The 21,090-nt window shown below is 40.9% G+C and overlaps 1 protein-coding gene across 1 annotated transcript in view; it reads left to right on the forward strand.

Moving 5' to 3' along the window:
* The first annotated feature begins 327 nt into the window (after positions 1–327).
* VPS54 (VPS54, GARP complex subunit) overlaps positions 328–21,090 on the forward strand; it is a 32,658-nt gene continuing 11,895 nt past the window's right edge. Inside the window, exons 1-12 of the mRNA XM_026034005.1 lie at positions 328–399; positions 5,731–5,892; positions 6,474–6,715; positions 8,172–8,250; positions 9,524–9,558; positions 10,691–10,822; positions 13,445–13,830; positions 16,807–16,933; positions 17,309–17,416; positions 18,093–18,148; positions 19,154–19,250; positions 19,724–20,061. Coding sequence (XP_025889790.1) covers positions 5,757–5,892; positions 6,474–6,715; positions 8,172–8,250; positions 9,524–9,558; positions 10,691–10,822; positions 13,445–13,830; positions 16,807–16,933; positions 17,309–17,416; positions 18,093–18,148; positions 19,154–19,250; positions 19,724–20,061 — 1,736 coding nt within the window. The 5' untranslated portion in view covers positions 328–399; positions 5,731–5,756. The remainder of the gene's footprint in view (positions 400–5,730; positions 5,893–6,473; positions 6,716–8,171; positions 8,251–9,523; positions 9,559–10,690; positions 10,823–13,444; positions 13,831–16,806; positions 16,934–17,308; positions 17,417–18,092; positions 18,149–19,153; positions 19,251–19,723; positions 20,062–21,090) is intronic.

Consider the following 21,090-nt stretch of genomic DNA (forward strand, 5'->3'; position numbering starts at 1 on the left):
CGCGGCCTCGGGCCCGCGCGTGGCCGCGCATCGGCCGCCCCGGCCCKCCGTGGGTCCCCTCGCGTGAGCAGAGCCCGCCGCGGGGTGCTGCCCAGCTCTTCCCACGTCCGCGTACACATATATCAAATACTCTACTTATATAAGCATATATATATATCTATATCTCATTCCCATGGTAACAGCCGGCTGGGGAGCGGGCGGCTCCGCAGCCGCCCTGCGACGCGGAGACRTCGCCGTTGGCCGCGTTGCGGGGCGCTTGGCGCGCGCCCCGCTGCCCCTTGACGCGAGTCTCTCCCCGCAGGTGAGCGGAGGCCGTCGAAGCGGGCCGCTCYCCCGCACCATGCCACTGGAAGAGATATGAGTGCCTGCGCGGGACGCCCGTGGAGTGCTGTCGCTCAGGTACTGCGGGCTGCTGCGTGGCGCCCGGCTCGCCTGCGTGGTTGGGGCTTGCACGGGCAGTTTGGATCTGTCGGGATTCTCGCTGCTTCTGGCAGGGGCCTCCAGGCCGCTGTGGGGACACCATGGGGTCCATTCCTTTCCTCTTTCCCAAGGTACATGAGGAATTGTGGTGGTTCCTCACTCCGCAGGCAGCTGAGGTAGTAGAACTGGGTGCGGAGAAACGGTATTTCTAACCTTTCCTTATTGTAATTAAAAATCCACTGCATCCTCTTGAGAAAAACATTGTTTGTCAAATACKGGCCTCCTGAGCTCTCAGCAAAAAAGTACCATTCTGTCTCTTTGACTACCCAATTTTTGCTTTATTATGTATTGATTCTCCGCCTTTCTCACTTTTTTTTATCTCATTCTGTGAATACTTGTGTTTCCTGTTTCAGAATATCAGTGGTCTCGAACTGGTAAGGTACCAGTTTTCAGTGCAGTGAAATACATGTTTGATTGTAGATGTGCTTTTGAGTTTTAAAATATAGGTGGTGTATCTATTATCTATATGCTGTTTGACTGAGTCCCTCTGGAGCAGGTGTCATCAAGTGCAGCCACGGTCACAGCTACATTGGCCTCTATCCTTGTGCAAAAACAATGTCTCTGGAAACCATGACTGCAGCGTGTTAATTGTTGCAGGGGCTGCAGTAATTACTGTGTTAGCCTGAGACCGTTTCCCAAATAGTGATAGAGACAAAAGTTATAGTTGCCTTGAAATCCTCTGGGAGTCGATAGTGCTCCTTTTAGGCAGGAAAACAGCGCCTAAAATGAGCACAGACAGGAGATCTGTGTCTAGCTAAGGAAAACCCCCCTGCGCAGCATGTAGGTGGGCTTAGCAGTGAGGTCTGGAGGCCTCATGCTGGGAAGAAGCCAGTTTCTCCCATCCCATTTGTAGAAACGGGATCTTTTCTGGGAATCCCTTTGTCCTCAGTCCTGTTTTCCTCTGTAGCAGGAGTCTGGCATGTGCTGAGGAACTTYCCGTCCCTCTGGCACCAAGGACCTCATGGGAGGGGAAGAGGGCACGCGTGCCCAAGGCCAAGCAGAAGGGCTCGAGAAGTGTCGCGAGCTGCTGGAAAGGGCAGGGGAGACGAACMGCAGATTAGACCGGGTTTTGTTTGGGTGGGAAGAAGTCGGGAAATGGAACTGTGTGGGTTTCGTTTCTTTGGTCTTTGTTCTGTTTATTCCGGCTCTTGCCTTATCTCTGTAGCATCAAGAGAGAAAGAATGGATTATACACTGGTGTAAGTGCAGTTTTCTGGAGACTCATGCGGTTCAAAGAAATATTTAGCAGTTTTCTTCCCTATATTTATTTAATATATTTTATTTCTCTTAAACCAAGAAAGAATCCCTTGTGTGTTCTACTCATACACAAAAACAGCAGATCCCTTTTCTGACTAGATGTTCCAAAATACTCATCTTTGCATAGACATGAAGTGAGACTGTTTCAGCTAGGAAGCTGAAAACAAGCAAACCCCATAAGTGACATAAAACAGATCGTTTAAGTACTTGTTGCAAAGCACCAGATGTGCTCTAGGGCAGGAAGTTCACATCAGTTTTACACAGTTACTGTAAGCAGCARTGCAAGAACTTGCCTGTATTTTGGGGACTTCTAAATGTAACCTATGCAGACTRTGCTGTGAGAGATTTATTTTCCATTGCTTTCCAAGTGGATACTGCACACTGTAATGCTGATGCCTGTACAGAGGGATTTCCCTCTTGYCTCATATGATAGTGTAAGCAACTAACCATGAGGTCTTTTCTTTTCTGACATGTATTTTTACTGCTCTGTTAATTGTTTCTGRATGCTCCTGGCATTGAAGAACTTGATTCGTGACCTAAATAGCTGTAGGAAAGTCTGTTCCTCCAGCACTGAAATTGCCTTCTAATTTCAAATTAGTTTTTATCATTGGGAAGTAAGGTTTCCAGATGAGAGGAAGGGGGKTTGGGACATCAGTTGTATTGCTGATATTCCATTTAATTGTTTTATTTGCTACCTGCAGAACTGTGAAATGCTCCTTTTAACATAGTTTGTGTATAGGGAAGCAAATCTCTCTAATTTTTACCGTTCTAAGAGATCTGTGCATATGTGCATTCAAATAACTATAGAYTGAATAGCAATGGGGGCTTCTGAGGTTTTACCTCGGAGGATTCTATTTTTTATCAAGAAGTGCTGCTCATCTGAAGCTTGTGTTCCTACTGTTGTGTTAATKCAACGGTTAAGTTGACTTTGGGGAGGAGAAAAGGAACTGGTACCGAATATCATCTTGTGAAAACCAGGTGCTGTTTTTCCCTGACCTTGTAGTCACCCTCAGTGTTTTGCAACAGGGACACAGGTGTCCTGCTCTTCACACCAGATTACTTTCTTCTTGCTCGTTGCCCCATTTGAGGARAGCAATTTAAGCCTGAATTATGAACACCACAGTGTATGGCAGGAATATGGCATTTATTGTATTATTCGAATGCTTATACTCTCCTGCTTTTCCATAATCCCCATGGGTGTTTGGCTGAAAAAGAAGCCCAGTCTGGCCAAACTCAGCATCATCCAAGGAATTATGGAGCATGATGAGTTTTAACAACTCWTGTGACAAGAGCAGGGCTGATGGCAACCTTGGATAATTCCTRTGTGGCTTCCTTGGCCGGCTGCCCRTGTCTGGTTGGTCACCACCAATGCTGAATTTGCCAAGGAGGTGTGGGAATATCGGATTGCTATTCAGAGATTGGTGGAAGGAACAGAAATAAATCGTAGAATCCTGAAGGTAGGAAGGGACTTTAGAGATCAGCTAGTCCAAGTGCCCTGTACAGACAGGGACACCTAGAGCACGTGGCACAGGTTGTGTCCAAGTGGGCTTGGAAGATCTCCAGTTCAGTAACAAAGACTCTTTCTGTCTAAAAAACGGYGAGAATAACTCCCAGATTAGAGCAGTTTCTGAGGACATGCAAAAGTTGGTACTTAAAATAAAAAAACAAACAAGCCGAGCAATTATAAGTGCAGCTATTGCAAGCACAGCTCTGAGCAATACTGCTTGTTGTGCTCTTTAAGTGCTGAATCCTGYCTGTGGAACTTCAGACTCACACCGTAGTCATCACAGAAAGACCTTCTATAAATTGCTGTAATTAAGATATTACTGACTACACAGATCTCACGCCTGGCTGACTAAATGAAAATCTGGGCGTGCAGCTACTACATCTGTCATCACAAATATGTTATTCTGTGCTCTGCGTTGTGTGGGTACGTCATAGAGTTGCCAAGTGTGCTACTGAACAGGGCTTTTTTTTTTTTTTTAAGTAGAGAAAGCTGTAAGACTTTTATAATCTTAAATAGTAATCTTCATGTTTTCAGACTGTAAGGACACTCTTAGATTGCCCAAACTATTTTTGGTGGTAGTGACATGGTTCAATTTTTAAACTTTATTTTTTAATATTCGACCTTAGTAATATTACATTGATAGTGTAATTGAATGCCACTTGATAGGGATTTTTTTTTGCCCTTCCCTAAGGAAATTAATACAGTGTGCATGAAATTAATTTAACATATTGAAGAGGTGTTACAAATACTGACATAATTGTCAGCCTTTCCATCATTACTCTTGTGTCTAAATTCTCTACTTTTTCTTACTATTTTAGWATATGTTGCTAGACAAAAAAATGAATAAATTATGGTTGTTATTGGAGAGAACAGAGCCAGACTAACCCAGTTTCTAATTTTACACCATTTAAATATTGATATCATTAAGTTAGGCAGCTGCATATTCTTACTGCTGTGCATTTGCTCTCCTAAGTAAGGAGCCCAGGGAATTCACCCTTTTCTAATTCATTTTGCAGAGCTTAGGCAGTTAAATGCCAGTGAAATGCTGGYAAATGTAGTTAAAATTGCATGGATTTAAATATTCTGTAGTAGTGATCCCCTCTCTTCTTAATTTACCTTTTTTTTTTTTTGTTCTATGTTAACTTTGAATTTTGTTTTTTTAGCATGTTTAAATCGGCAAATGAGTTGCCCATGTGAAGGGCTTCGGTGCAGGGGAGGATTTTGGCTTTGTGGAGACTTGTCACCTTTTCCAGTGTAATTTGGATTTAATTCAGAGTAATTCTGTCCACTTTTCCTTTTTCTRCCTCTGAGATCTACTTATTTGGTTAATTTAGGGCTGCAGTTTGAGGAGTGTCTGTTTTTTGCAATATAGATAGATTTATTCCTATACAAATAAGGCTGTGCATTGGGGTTAATTTTCCATCAGGCCCTCACTTACGACTACCAGAATAGCTGTCAACTATGAATAATTTAGTACAGCATCATATTGCTTGCAACTTAAGAAGGTCTYTGCCTGTTAATCTTTATATCTTGCTGAAATCCACTCAATAGAGTGAAGGTTACGGCTTACATTGATATTTTTATTGTTCCTTTTCATGCTATTTTAAGATTTTTGTCAGTGTACAAAGGCAGTGCAAATATTTTATGATGATAAACAATAAAAAGAACTGTTTGGTTTTGAAATCAACTGGAAGATTTTGGAGCATTAAACTTGTCTTTAACATTGTGTCCTTTAAATATCTCAAGTGTTGCACTTCCATAATACTTTACTGAGATTTWTGCAGTTTGAGGCAGTTGACATCTTAGAGAATATCTTGAGGATATACTTTCTTATGGGAAAAGGAAAGTGCCTTAACGAAGGATTTCTTTGCAAGAGTAGAGGATTTTAGTGCTTTTCCCAGATTTCCATACATTTTTCTGGTATTTCTGTATTTAGAACTGTCACATTTCGGAAGCCTTTTCAGGAGAAAAGCAGCAAATACAGAAGCTAAAAATGCAGATAAATTTACTGTGTGCCGTTAGGAGACTTGATAATCTTATATTACCAATGGGCATATTCCTTAAATGATGCTAAAATGATCGTATTGCCATAAATAATTTCCACAAAATCACTCCAGGATGTTAGTAAAGATGATAGCTTGGAAATATTGGGGGAAGAACAGAAGAATATGAGCATGTAACAGAACTTGTAGTGAGACAAGTTTCATCTGAGGCTTTTTTGGCAGAGAAGTTTTATATCTTTTGTATATTTATTTTTTAAAGTGTGTGTGTGTRTATATATATATGTATTTTGTATGTATATAAAAATACATATGTACTTATAATGTGAGTGTGTGTATATATATATATTTGTAATGTATGACCAGCTACAATCCCCAAACTGAAAGATAGTGCAGCACTTCATATAGCTGCCAGAGTGGTGGTGTTTTGGTGTGGTCTGTAACCAGAACTTCATTAAAGCCTCACTATTTATTGTTTCTYATTTAGCTTCTGTCAAGTGGTGATTTTATGCAATGGCATCAAGCCACGGTTCTTCCCCAGTGCCTCAGTCAAAAAGTAGTGATGCTTTCTTCAAAAAAGAAATGGACCCGTCGAAGCGCTTTCGACCTGTGCAGTCGCTGCCTGACGTGTGTCCCAAGGAGCCTACAGGTAACGTTGGCTTGCACGAAGGGTGAAAATGCAGTTAAACCTGATGCTTTTTAATTGCTTTTTTAGTTGGTCAGTCGAGTTTTCTTGTGTTCTGGGTGCAATGTGTTAAGGTGTAATCTTATTTCACAGCGCAGTAGGAAGCAAGAGATTAAGACACAAGGATCTGCCACTATCATAAGACTAATTTTTGGCCCCAGGTATAGCTACTGTGGATGCTAAAGTTTAGTGTGTGCAGGGAGAGGTGGGTTGGAGTATTGAGAATTGCAAAATGTAATGCTCTTGAATTCCAGACTCTGAAAAGTGTCTTTATTTTTTCTCTTTAGTGGAAGTTGGTGGCATTCTTATAAAGAAATCTGTAAATAGTGCAGCTTTACCTTTGTGTTCAAAGCCTGTGTTAGTTAATCTGAAAAAAGAGATGCAAAGTCAGGTGCTGCAGAAGGAGAATGTCGTGCATTTTTGTTAGATAATTCGGGTCCATTGCCTAATTGTGAAAACACGGTTTGCTGAAGAACTGCATTTTAGCAAAAACCACGATTTTTAGTTTGTCATCTTAACAAACTGCCTTGTCTTTTGTACTGCAGGCGATCCCAGTAATTTATGCGATAGCCCGTCTCTAGTTGCGGATCAGCATAGATGGACTATATATCATTCCAAAGTCAATCTCCCAGCAGCTCTGAACGATCCTAGGTTAGCAAAAAGGGAATCTGATTTCTTTACAAAAACATGGGGAGTGGACTTTGTGGACACTGAAGTCACGCCTTCATTCTACCTCCCACAGATCACCAAGGAACATTTTGCATCATACCAACAGGAAATCACCCCGGTAAGACCCTCAGACTACATGCACATAGTACCAGGGGCCAGAAAGATGCTTGAGATCCACCTTCTAATTAGAGATTGTCCTTACTAATAGTCTGTTGTACAATTAGCTGGTAATTACTGTGTGCTCCAGCATTCMTTTCTTGCACTAGTCATTTTTTGTTTTATAATATCAGTATTATCAATGCGGAAAATTGCCTAGACAATTTTGTATTTTTTTCCATTTGTCTTTCTGAATACTGTTCTCTGCATCAGGACTTAGAGTTCATGTTCATTTGTTCTGACTATTACTCCTCTTTTTTCCTGTAAGACTTGCTCAGTGGTTGAGATATACAGTGAGATATACAACATTTTAAGTCTTCTAGATTAACTGTAAAACATGAGTATACACTGCCAAGTTTGGAGGGGTTTATTATTACTGTTTTTTTAAGAATCTCTYGTATTTGCAACATGTAAAGATGAAATTGTTAAACAGTAAGCAGGCCTGTTGTTTGATATTTTTTTGTAACAGGAAAGATAAAGCTACATCTAAGGATACCAGGAGCAGTGGGAGATCTCTATAAACTCATAAAATGTTCCTGTGAGTAAGTATGTAGTAACATACCTTTTTCTGTCCAAAGGAATATGCACTAAGTCTCCCACTGTTTTCTGCATCCTTGGTTTGTAACTTTCTTACTCTTCAGCTGTTACAGAATTGACTGCAAGAAATGTTACTGGTGCAAGTCATAGCTGAAATTTGTGAAAGGGAATTGTCTGTAATGCCGTTAAGTTTGCATCCCCAACATTTAAAACAGTTAAGAGCTTGTTCGTTGACATTAGCAATATAACCTAGTGATTTTGAAATGACCTGAGGGTTTGGAAAGAGGGAACTGACCTGTTAGGAAATTTTAATAGAGATCCAGCTGAAACGAGTAGATTTTTGTTGAAATATTGTTCCTGACTGTTAAGGTCTGGGCTGTTGGTTACACCTGTAGATAACATTTAAAGCTCAGCRTGATGAGGGAAGGTACTTGGTTTCACCAAGGTCCTCATTAGGATGTTGTGAAGGTAAATTTGAATTTGATTCAATTKAATTCATCAAGAAAAAAAGCATCAYGTTTTATAGTGATTTCTATATAAGACAGCAAGTAAATGATTGCAATTACATTCAGCATATATTAGCTCATTTTGTGGAGAGGTTATTATGTGTTTTCAGTAACCTCTATGTTCCTTTTTCTCTTGAGATGTAAAGATAATAAAAAAACAACATATCGACCACAAATTTCAAGCTGTGTTACCTTTCACCTGGACAAACATCATCGGAGCTTTTAAGACGAAAAAATATTATTGTGAAATTGTCATAATTATTTGGCATAACGCAGTATGTTTCACTGAAAGTGTTCGAAATGTTCCGATTCAAAGAAAGAAATTTTATTTTTTTCAGTCTGGGAATAATTCTTTAATGTATTTCTCTTTTACAGAGAGAGAAGATTCATGAGAAATGCAAGAATATTTATCCGCCTAAAGATACCTTCGACAGGACTCTGTTATACACGCATGGTACAGTTAGAGTCTTATTTTGCTCCCTAAAAAGTCATTTCCTCCTCTTTGGCACTAAAACACACTGATCGTGTCACTGCCCCAGGGTACTGTTAGYCAAGACGAGCTGAAGAGCTTTTTGGGGTATCTTCGGCTATCAYGGTGCTGCATGCTGTGAATTTATGGAAGTAGCTCAGCTAATGTGAAACTGAACAGAGGAAGGTGAGAAGATGAAATGAAAAATAAAAGGCAGAAGGGGAAAACAGAACCTGTAATGAGCTTATATTTGATTTCTTGATTTCCTTGTAAACATTAACATGAATGAGTCCATTGTCAGATGCCATTTCTTTGGGCTCGTCCGTATCCCAGTTCATTGGTAATGCAGCGAGACGCTCCCACCAGTTTACTCCTTTTGATTGAGTTTTTATTTTGATGGTCTGTCTTCTCCAGCAACCTGCACGTGCCTTTTCTTCAGGCTCTGCTGGGGTACAAGGCTGCACCTCTTCTCCTAGTTCCACTCTTTCCAGCCTGCAACTGTCAGCTCAGCTTAGTGAGGAAGTGGCTGCATCTGTGCTGCTTGTTCAGCATGTTTGAGACTGCCTTGGCAGCCTCGCTCGTTCTGCTGTCAGCCTTTGTGCATCCACCCTCCAAGTGCTGCGCAGAAGCGATAGCGTAGGTGGCTTCACTCTGGAGTGCAAAAATCGAGGAGATGGGAGGGGGCCTTTTCCTGGCCCCAGGCAGCGTCTCCAGAGCACTGAGTAGCGTGAAGTGTTAAATAGACTGTCCCATGTGGTTAATATTTTCATTCGCAAAGCAGCAAGTTACCAATGTTGAATGTCTTGGACTTAAACTACAGTCTAAACTAAGTCTACTGTCTAGACTTAAACTACAAAGGACGGCAGAACAGTTCAGAGAGTCAGAATAATCAGGAGCTTCAGAATGAAAGGGGCTTCAGGAGGACTCTGGTCCAACCTCCTACTCAAAGCAGGTTCAGCTCTGAGGTCAAATGAGGTTGCTTGGGCTCTTAAACAGTTCAGTCTCAAAAACCCCCAGGGATGGAGGTGTACAACCTCTCTGGGCACSCTGCCCCAATGCTTGCAGTCCTAGCAGTGATTTTTTTTTCCCTTTTATCAAGTCAGAATCCCACATGTTTCGATTTTCTCTTGCCTATGCACCACTGTGCAAGCCTGGCACAGTCTTCTTGGTAACCTCCTCCTGGGGTCTGGGAGTATTCAAGGTAACTGGTTTCTGTTGTTTACCCATGAATGACAACTTGTGTTTTGTTTAATTTTAGATAAATCCAGGACAGATCTGGAACAAGTACCTAAGGTATGATTGCTGGGCATGCTAAGCTGTTACAAGGATTTCTCACATATAATTATGTAGTTCTGCGTGTATGAACATACTCTTTTGGATGGGGAAGTTGCTTTCTTGAGAATTGGTTTAAATAATGAACTTGGAAGATAGGTAATGCTCATAGKATTTACAAAGATTAAGAACAATCTAAGTTTTTTTGTTGTTTTTCGTCCTGTGTTCTTGTTTTTCTTTTACATATACATATTTTACATATCTTTTACATATACAAATGCCTGCTCTTTTCATCTTCAATAGCTACAAAGCAAAGGTGCCAAATAAGCCAGGCTCTCCAGATGCAGTGGAGAGAGTCTCATGCAAGTGTTGAATATGGGATGATATACAACTCAGCGTTCGGTTTGCTTCCTTAAGTCCTAAGGCCCTGGTGTAATAAGCCCCTATTGTCAGAGTAGGTAGATTACTTTAAGGTGTGGGATGTGTTGTTTGCAGCTGACTGACAAAAGACACAAAGGTTCCAGTGCAGTTTGATCATCTGTTTAGGCATTTAGGAGCCCAAGTGTTAATATGGGTCAGCATATGTGTGCCAGGCATGAAGGCTTATTTTAATAACTTAATAATAACTTATTTTAATAACTGTAACAATTAAAGTTCAGTAAACAAGAAGCGAGGCTTGCGTGGAAGCTTTTAACGTTGCTCCACTTGGGGGGTGTGTGTGTGTGTGTGTGTGTATAGAGGAAGGGATGGTTTTGTCCACCTGCAAGTTTCAGGCTTGCACTAGTGTTGTCACAAAAATATCATCAGAAAGGAATATTACAGTGATTCAGTGCTGTTAAAGCACATGTGTTCTGGCCATTGAAAGGACCCACCTGCAGGCTAATGCTGCCTGTGTTTTAGTGCTCAGACTCTTTATGACCTAGATTATAGGGAACTCGTGACTTGTACTTTTAGGAAGCTACATCTGTGTCRCATCATATGGACTTTTAATGTATGAAAACAATCAGCTATAAGGCATGCAATGRGTTCATTTTCCTGGGAAATGGGAATTGTAAAAGCCAATGAATAAGTTCCTGGTAGGTTTGAGGCAGGATGTCTTTTGAACTGGGAAAGAAAACAGGAGAGATGCCTTTCTTCTCCTTTGTTGTTTCAGATTTTTATGAAACCAGATTTTGCCTTGGAAGACTCCATAACGTTTAATGCCGTTTTACCATGGTCTCATTTCAATACTGCTGGAGGAAAAGGAAATCGTGATGCAGCTTCCTCCAAGTTACTTCAAGAAAAGGTGTGAATTCAGTGCAACTTGTCGTTATCCTTTTCAGCTGTTACTCAATACAAGGAAACTATTAGACAAGTCAGCTGCTGCTCTTTTCAACCGTTTGTTGAGACATCACTGTCGCAGTCCTGGATACTTCTTGTTTCACATCAGGCTGTGGATTCTTAGTCAATAATGGCAGAAATGTCTTAGCAAAAAAAAGTGTTTTTCTTGGCCGGAAAAGCCTATCTATTTGATCTGGAAAATAAAAATTTGCACATGGCAGAATAGTTGGCTCTCTGCTAACACTCAGTGAAGCAGGTACGTACTGAGAACTGTTAGATTGTGGCCCTGTTAAAAGGGGAAGGCAGGTAGGAAAGCTCAAGACTATGCACTGATTTAAAACCACTCCTTCCTCACAACTCAGGAGAGGCACTGTGCTCTCCGTGCCAAAACAAATAATAGCTTGTAACATTTTATTTGACAGGAGCTTTTTCTTATTTGTTGTTGTCATGCCACCTGCACCAACCTCTTTCTGGAGTGCATGGGAGAACATGAAGGCAGGGTGATTTCATCCCTACTGGAAGCAGAAGTCTCTAAGATAACCTGTTCACTTGGGGCCATTTTCTTGTGTTTTTTTTTAAGAGTTGCACTCAAAGTGGAAAAAAAAACACGCAGCAAATAATTTTAATGACATAAATTTCCAAACACTTTGGAAACTATGATTTTTGTGGTCTGTTTTCCAACTCATTTTCCTTCCCACTGCTAAAGCTTCTAGGGGCTAGTTTAAAAAAGAAGTATGAGCTCTTTGGGAAGGTGTTACAGGAGCTGCAGGAGTTTTGTCTTTCTCGTCTTTCTTCAGACCCGGAGGGAAGAACAGGCTCTATGGAGGGTAGCTTGCCTCTGCATTGTGTTGTCCATGGTCTAAAGATAACTCTGGGAATACCTCGGCCTCTAGTGTTTCTTGTAGTGGTCACTGTTTGAAACCAGTGTCTGAAGCACGCTTSAATTTTGAGAAGACCCAGAGCCCCTCTGATGCAGTGGAATGAAAACAGGACTTTGAAAAGCTTTGAGCTGCCCTTTCTTAGAGAGCTATAGCTGTATAGTATAAAGCAGTTCAGTTGTCTCTAAAACCACGTGTCTCACATCCAAAATACTGCACTGCTTTGTTACTGAAAAGGACCCTTTATTTATTTATTTATTCCTTGCAAAAAGCTTGGAATTGCTCAAGATTCATTCGCACTTCAGGTGAGGTGCAAATAGAAACCCTGCAGCTTTTATTATCCATGGCTCTAGGCAGTATTTCTCATCAGGATTTGGAAAACCCTGCCAAAAGAACATCCTTAGACTAAATAGCGCTTTTGGACTGCTGTTAATCTGAGTGGAACAACTTTCCCCTGATGTTTTTCTTCTTTTTGTCTCTCTCCATTTCTTGCCATACATTGGGACTATAAGCTCTTTTGAGGCAGGTACTGTCATTTTGTTCTGTTTTATCTACAGCACTTAGCACAGTGAAGGGGCCTAGAGCATCTCATTGCTACAATCAAATGTTCGGCATAATTAATAGCAACCCTTTCTCTGATCCTTGTGTCACATCTGTCCTGGTGGGCTTTTCCCATGGGCTAGGTGTGTTACTGGTGGGTGGAGGACATTTTTCATTAAACCTGTTACAGGAAAGATGAGTTTGCTTTTTGCATTGAAACAGTAAATCCCTGAGGTTTGATATATTCAGTGTGAAAATAAGTAAGAAGGGAATATTCTCCAGCTGATTTTGTGTTCCAGAGATCTAAACCAGCTGTAGGTCATTTTTACATGCAGTATCAGGTTTGAGCACTTCTCACGAATTAGAAACCAGGTCATCTGAGTATTAGCATTCAGATGAGCATCCTTATGCCTCACTCCTTTGGCTCTGCTTATTCAGCATAAGGCACAACACAGAGCGCTTGCAACTCAGATAATCAGGTGAGCCCAGCAGGCTGATAACAGTTGAACCCAGGGAGTCTCAAGATCATGTTCAAAAGCTGGACTCTGCCACTGGAAATTCCAAGGGCTGCCCCACATGAACTACACCATGTGGAGACTCCTCTTGGCAAAGAGCAGCAGCAGTCGGGTTAGATGGCCTTTATGAAAAGATGCTACAGTCCTTTAACTCAGCAGGGCCACACCAAAACTAAGCCTTCAGCACAGCTGTGCTGCATCTTCATCATCCTCTGAATGACCTAAAGTAGATGGCATGTTTGTCTGTGTGTGTATACAGGTCTGTCTTGCAAACTAGTTTCYAGAGCTGGGGTAGTGGCTGTGGGGGTGCCAGGATGCAACCTCTGTGATACGAAAACTCAGTAGTTTTGTTTTTAATTACTCACTTTTCTACCTTTATAGTCGTCAAGCTAGAGCACCACTAAGTCAGTCTTCCCAAAGTGGTTTTGAGCCTGCTCAAAAAGAAGTGGACAAAGCACAGTGGGTAGTTATTTGCTTGCCAACATGACAAAGGAATCCTGGTATTTTTAGCTACTAGAAAAATTTTCTCATGATACCCAAAGWCATTTCTGTTATGCCCTCAAAGAGCATTTGTACTGGGGTAAACTTGCCAAGTCCTAACCATGCAGTTATTTTATTTATTTATATTTTTTCCCTCTCCCCTCATCTCTCTAGCTGAGCCATTATCTGGACATTGTGGAAGTTAATATTGCACATCAAATTTCTCTGCGCTCAGAAGCATTTTTCCATGCAATGACCTCTCAGCATGAGTTGCAGGACTACCTCAGGAAAACCTCCCAGGCTGTAAAATTACTTCGAGAGAAGATCTCCAAAATTGATAAAGTGATGTGTGAAGGATCGCTTCGAGTTTTAAGACTAACGCTCACCAGAAATAACTGTATAAAAGCCTACAATAAACTCAAGCTAATGGCTACTGTGCACCAAACACAGCCCACGGTACAGTTGCTGCTCTCCACTTCGGAGTTTGTTGCAGCATTGGACTTGATAGCAACAACACAGGAGGTGCTGCAGCAGGAGCTTCAAGGCATTCACAGTTTTCGGTAGGTGACCATCTGGGCGATGGACAAAATGCAGGTGCTGTTGGGATGTGCCAAGCAGAGCGTCGAGCTGCACCTCCCAGCGTCCATACTCGGATCTCTCTRTTCTGCTGAGCTGCTCTTGTAACATGCCCTTCTAGCTGGCTCACAGAAAGAGTGAGAGCTAATAAACCCCCRGGAGGAAAGTTGCTAGGCTGTCTTTTAGCTCAAATAGTCAACCTTCAGGCAGCAGTTTCCTTCCTCTGCTCTTCCCAGGGTTTGACTAGGGCACGTGGCCCTCAAGTGAGTGCTTATTATTAATGCTTATTATATGTGCTTATATTAATGACGTTAAGGGTATTCTTTAAGCTTGTGGCAGCATCAATCAGCATGAGTTTTAGTTGACAGTTTAATAGCCTAAGACACTTACAGCTACATGAGCAGAGGATGCTGCTATCTTCTCGTGGCCGCATACGTGATGTCCCCCCAACGTTTCTTACTTCGAAGTACACTCATTGTAGAATGTATGTGCGTGTCAGCAGTCAGGTAGAGTGTAAGAAGTGATTTCTAATCTAATAATTTGTTAGCTTGCTAGAGCAAAAAAATAAATAGATGAAAGCCACATGAGTGGGAATTATCCTCTTTTTCTTAGAGTTTAAAGGCTCAGAAAAGTGATTTAAACCTGACGATTGCCATTACCCCAACAGAGATGAAAGGGCAAAAGTGTATCCAAGAAAGCCGGCGTGATCCCTYCCCACGTCCCAGGGAGCTGGGTGCATTGTCTGCCCAGAGAAAACATGTGTGATAGGGCAGTCTTGAAGAAAACTCCTCAGTGGATTTTTTTATATGTTTTTTAAAGTTAAAATTTTACACAAATACTTCTGCTTTTCCTGTATTCAGAGATATTAAAYGGATGTTTTTGTCTTGTTCTCAGCAAGAATGCTGCAGCTGTCAAGTGAGACCTATTTCAAAGAGATTAATTTCTAAATAAAAATCACGTATATACAGCTCTAAAAAATTGCTTTAGCATGCTGCATATTACAGCATGGGAAATATGTTCCTAAGCAGAAATCTTTAGCTTTAAATTGAGGCATTTTGCAGAATCATTTACTGTAAGGCAGTAAGAAAACTACTCAGGTGATCCGTATATTAGAAATATATTCTTCTGTCATGTTATATTCAGGAAAAATGTAACTGGATTTTAGCTACAGCAAAAAAAAGTATATTCCTTAATGGTGCTATTTAATATAGTCTAACATTCTGTGTGGTTATGTGCATCAGTCATAACTTTGTGATTATTGCTTGTTGCTTTTATAGGATGGAGATAAAACCTTATGGCTCGTAAGCTTTGCAAGTTCATCTTTTTAATTAGAAAAAGTACTTAATGCATATTAACCGAATTACCAATCTGTAGTGACAGTTTTGACRTTCTTTTAGTGTTGTTGGGGTGATAAAGATTCAGTAAATTTTTACGCAGGTTTTGTTGGCAAGCCACRGTTTATACAGGCAAAACCCAGAGGTGCCTAGGAAACCAGATGCAGTGTAATTATTTGTAAATAAATATTTTTTACCCTATATTTACAATTTTCCCAGGTAAAATTATAATAGTGAGACATGGAAATGACCTGAAGTGTGTCCAGAGCCTCTTCAAACCCAGGGTGTTCAGCTGGAGGATGAATTAAGCCCTGATTTATTCTGGGATATTTCTGAATTGTGGCTGCTTTGGTGTTAAGGGTAAAATGACTTGAATAAGCAGTGGCCCTGAATGCTAGCAGCTTTTTGGGGGGTGTTTCTGTGTTTCTGGGGGTTTGAGTGAGTAGTTTAGACTGTTCAAGTACAGTTAAGCAAGGCCTATCCAAGTCATTTAGCTTGGTGCCAAGGGAGCTTCTTGGTGCTTAGCTAAGTAAGAGCCTTTGGGGCTTAGGTATTAGGCCTGCAAAAAATATATATATGTATATATGCATGTGTGTGTGGTTGTGTATATATGTGTGTATATATATATAAAATCATATATATATGATGTTTTACTAGAGGCCAGTTTGGCTTGAATTGGATAATGACTTAAAATGTGTCCACTCATGTCTCCCAACCAGTTTTTGACCAACAAATTGACAAAGTGCCTTTTGTCCCCTCATACTCCCTCCTCGTTATGTATATGTGTGCACATATGTGTATATGTGTACATGCTTTCATTTACACACACACACACACATACATATATATGTATTCTCTGTCCTGCCTCAGGATGACTTAGTGCTGTCGCAAGAAGTTAGGAAACCAGAACTGTTTGGCCATTTTGAAACTTCCACTTTTAATTTAACTCAGCTAAAAATTCTCTTCAGCTGCCCAACGTTTGAACTGTGGGCAGCATTTTTAATGAGAAAATTCCCTGGTGGTTTAATGTGCAAGTCTGCCCAATATGGTGTAAAGTCCGCTGTATGTGGAAAAATATTTTTAATTTTCAGGGGTATTAAAAATGGCAAATCAGAGAACTCTATTTTGAAGTATGTTCTGTGGTTTAAAGCTATTGCTGTGTCTCGGTCATGCGAATTCCATGTCCAAATGAARTGTTCAGATGTTGGAAATGGAAGAACTTGCAGACTGAAGAGTTGAGGAGCTGGACAAGCAAAAGAAAATCTCCATTTTGGTTGGTTTTGCAGAGAAGTACTCGGAAGGTACTTGGAACTCTCCAAAACAACAACAAAATAAAACCCTAAAACAAAAACAGAAGAAATTTCCTGCGACCTATGCACCAAATTTTAGGTGCCATTAACATTCACATCCGTGTTTTGCTTCAAGGCAACAGCACTTCAAAAAACACATGTGGCTTCGGCTGTTCCAAGAACGGAAAAAATTGAGTCCCCCCCTTAAATCAGCATTGAAATTATGGAAATTGTGCCTGCAAATTACCTGCTAGGTGGTTATTTTCTTCAGCTGTGAACTAATGATTCATTTACAGGTTGATTATTTAGCCCCTCTCTCGTTGGCTGTTTTTCTTAGGCATCTTGGCTCCCAGCTTTGTGAACTGGAGAAGCTAATAGACAAAATGATGATTGCAGAGTTTTCAACTTACGCCCGCAATGATTTAAATAGACCCCTAGAAGATGATTGCCAAATTCTAGAAGAGGTATGGCTGTTACTGAAAGCAACTGCTGATGAATGTGTTTGTCTTTAACATACTTAATTAGCATCAGCTAATTCACTTAGTTTCCTGCTAGCAACATTATCATTTTGTATTGCTTCTATTCTAATCAAATTCCCGCCTCTCTTCCTCCCTCCCTTTTCTTTTCAACATATATATTATTTTAACTAAATATATATTATATTTTAGTGTTTAAATGTAAATTTTTAATATTTTTAGATATTGCACTCATCTAAATCCTATCCATTGTGTATTTGATATATCACCTCTTTTTTTACTCCTGTGCAGTTCTTAAAAATTACCTTTCTTGTCCTTCTCTCTGATATCTTTAGTGAGATTTTTGTTGCTGTTTTTTGATAGGAGAGACTTGTATCACTAGTATTTGGACTTTTAAAACAAAGAAAGCTGAATTTTTATGAGATATATGGAGATGAAATGATTATTACTGCAAAGAACATAATTAAACAGGTAAGCCAAATATTTCTAATTTACCTGATAAGATTGTCTTGATGTTCTACAAGGGTCTGTTTTGCTCTTTTTTCTTGTTGGTTTTGTTTGCCTGCCCAGTAATAGATTGAGTTGAATCAGCTTCTGTTTCTGTTGAACRGGGAAAATGCACAGGATCCGAGGAGTATGTGTGGAATGTGCTTGCATTGTCGCCCATTGTCTGGGCCTTTAGGTACTTTTCCTTAGCAAAGGAAACAGTCTCAAATGTGTTTCCTGTTCAGMTTCACTATGGGGATGTTTTGACCAGGATTTTAGTAGTTCTGTACGGGTGGGAGTTAAAAGAGCAGAGGTCTGTAAGTCCCTGTGTCGCTCAGGAACAAGGTGAGTGTCTTTAAGAGGCTCCYCTGCTGACAGTATCATTTAAAACACAGGTACAAAATCTCCACAGTCTGACCTGGGAAGCATCAGTCACTGTCTGCRTTTTATGCACCCGCTTAAAGCAAGAACATATGGGGCCTCTGTATTTTGCAACTAKATGTTTGGGAGGGGGTGTTTTGGTTTTTAAATAAGTTGCTATATGATGCAAATATGTCTTTGCTTTTCTCACCTCGAAGATTGTTATGTATGTTATGAAATGATGCAGTTCGAAAGGAGCTAAGACCTCTTTTGTTTTGTTTTTCCCCATTTATATTTGCAGTGTGTGGTTAATACGGTATCGCAGATAGAAGAAATAGATACAGAAGTGGTTGTTAAGTAAGTATTCAGCTAGATCCTTTTTATGATGGGTGGGGATCCCATAGGAAATGGGTGTTCTTAKCATGGATAAATTTACAGTACTAATCTGTGCTTCAGTTTCCCAGAAATTAAGAATTGTTCTTCTCTTTCTCCCTAAGCCTCTGATCCTGCCTGCTTCCTCTCCCCCCCCCTTTTTTTTGTCCAGATTTTTAATGTTTATTAAGGTGCCTTTATTTTATTTTTTGATTAAATTTACATTTGAAGGTGCCCAGAGAAGCTGTGGGGTCTCAGTCCTTGCAGATACTCAACCCTTGACTGGCTGCAGCCTGATGTAGTTTGAGCAGGGCCTGGATGAGGAACTTCTAGAGACCCTGGGAAAGACTGGGAAACAGGGTCATTTTTAAAAACAGTGCATTTGTTTCCCATTCTCTCTCTAACATAAATTATTCTGCAAAATAAATAAATATATATATATATATAGGGTGTGTGTGTGTATATAATATATATATATATTTTCTATATATATATATTTTAGGGGCCCAAGAGTCTGTTACAGGGTTTTACTTTCCTTCTGTTGGTGACTTTTCTGCCCTTTGCTCTCAACCATTGACTTGCACTTTGTTGGCAGAACTGTTCTCATTGCAGTGCAACAATGTGGGCTTAATAAAGAGACTCTAGTAATAGCTGCAACTCTTTTTGTTTCCTGCCTTTTTGTGGTGTAGTGTGTGACAATTTGATTCCCCTCTTTCCAGCCCCTGCCCCATTTTTGCTGCATACTAATCCCACGGGAAATAATAGCATGCTTTGGAGAAGCTCACTGTTAAATGAGAGGCTTTCATTTTCACATTTTTAAGCACCTCCTTTCCTATTCTACTTGCTTTGTGTTAATTGTGACTGTTTTTCAGGCAGTGTCTCTTGTCCTGACATAAATTTACACTATTTTTCTTATATTTACTATTTTCAGTTCCACATAAAGCATATTTTTACATTAAATGACCTTTATTTATTGATGTATTATTTTAGGCTTGCAGACCAGATGAGGATGATGAATTTTCCTCAGTGGTTTGAKTTACTGAAGAATATTTTTTCTAAGTTTACTATCTTCCTCAAGAGAATTAAGGTAGGACATTAATTTATCAAGAGTCTCATGTAATTAGTTCAGGCATTTTGCAGAAATGGGGTGAAGTTTTAAGGTGTTGAATTTGATTATAAGGCTCAAACTTTTGATGGAAAAAGGGATATGTCAATGTCGGCATCCAGGGCAAAACTGATTAGTGCTAACAAAGAAAGCCCTGGGAGGGAGCTAATACCCCTTGTTGCTTGATTACATCCATCTCAGGCTGCTAGGGATTAGGACAGCACTTTTGTATGTGGCAGATTACTCCAAATGAGGTTTCTTGCACCTTTCTCCGAAACATCTGATACTGGATTGCTGTCAGAGGCGAATGGGTCCGTCTCAGAATGCTAATTACATGATAAGAGATAAAGCTGGGATTTACCTTAATTCTGTGGGTAAAAGAAAATATCTGTCTTCAGCTCAAGTTTGTGCTACAGTCTTTTTTTTTTGATAATAAACACTCTGTTTGGTTCTAGGCAACATTAAATGTTATCCGTAGCGTGGTCCTCTTGGTTCTAGACAAGAACCAGAAAACCAGGGACGTGGAGGACCCTTTGCAAAAGGACTCTGCTAAAGAGAGTGCCGTGGACACCGAAGTGGCTTACCTGACACACGAGGGCATGTTCATAAGCGACGCGTTTGGCGAGGGGGCCCTGCCYGCCCTAGCAGCTGACACTACCTCTCAAAGGAACGTTTCCCCGAGCAGCGAGCCTTGCAGCAGCGACTCGGTCTCGGAACCAGAGGGCACGACCGACTCCTCCTCCAGCAAAGAGCAGACGTCCTCTTCTGTCACTCCGGGAGGCGTGGAGATTATGTAAGTGAATGTGGGCTCTGCTTCCCATCTCAAACTTACAGCGGGGCTCAGGCAGGTGCTGGGTGTGAGGGATTGTTTTTGGTGCTGCTGTCCAAACCTTTGGAGGCGAGTGTGATTTTTCTAGGTAAGTGAAATAAAATGGTCTTTCGGCACCATCCCTGGAGCTTTCCATACGGAGAGGCTCCTTCTGCATTTGTTGTGCTGGGGAGCCGACCTCTTTGCAAAGCAGGGCAGATGCAAGTCTAGCTTCCATAAAAGACATTAATCATCTCTGCCCTTGGCTGGTTGCAGCATCTCATTTTTCTGCCTCTGTTCATGATAGCTAATCTTTATTAAGCTGTCTCAGTGAAATATACCTTGATGAAGTCTGGAGAAAAAAAGTGCTGCTCACTGCTCAGTGACTCGCGTCATGAAATAAATACATCCCAGTGCTCTGGTATCAGGCAAGGCAGCCCTGTAGTGCTTCAGTCACTGCAGCCTTTTCCACGTATTTATGGATGGAAGTTCATCCCTGCTTGGGTGAACTTGGGTACTTGAGTGTCTATATCTGTGAGTTYAAGCAGCTACCACCATTTCCCCTCTCCAAATCGCAGTGCTGGCTGAATGACATAGATTTGCAGTCAACGTAATGCACATAAAATGGAGTCAGGGCTCTTTGTGTCCAAACACTGGTGCCAAGAACTGCAGTGTGAAGAGAAACTGAAGGAATTGGAATGAGGAGGAAGGGCTTGGATCCCAGCTGATGGGGAGCATTTTGCTGAGGAGGTAGCTGATTACGTACCACAAAGATAGAGCTCTCTAGTAACAAAAGAGTCTGAGATTAGCTGCTTAACTTGTTCTAAAATGAATTTACTTCATCCCTTTTCTGCTCCTCCAAGGAATCCTGCTTTGTGTTTAGAGGAGAAAACTGGGCAATTACGGCATCATTGGCCCAGTTGCTGCTTCCCAGCATCCCGGGCTTCCTCCTCCCTCTCATGCTGTCAGCCTGGCTAGACCAGAAAACAGTCATTGTATCTTAGCTGTGTGAAC

Source organism: Nothoprocta perdicaria, unplaced genomic scaffold (assembly GCF_003342845.1).
Source record: "Nothoprocta perdicaria isolate Ctin4 unplaced genomic scaffold, notPer1 scaffold_138, whole genome shotgun sequence".
Lineage (NCBI taxonomy): Eukaryota > Metazoa > Chordata > Aves > Tinamiformes > Tinamidae > Nothoprocta > Nothoprocta perdicaria.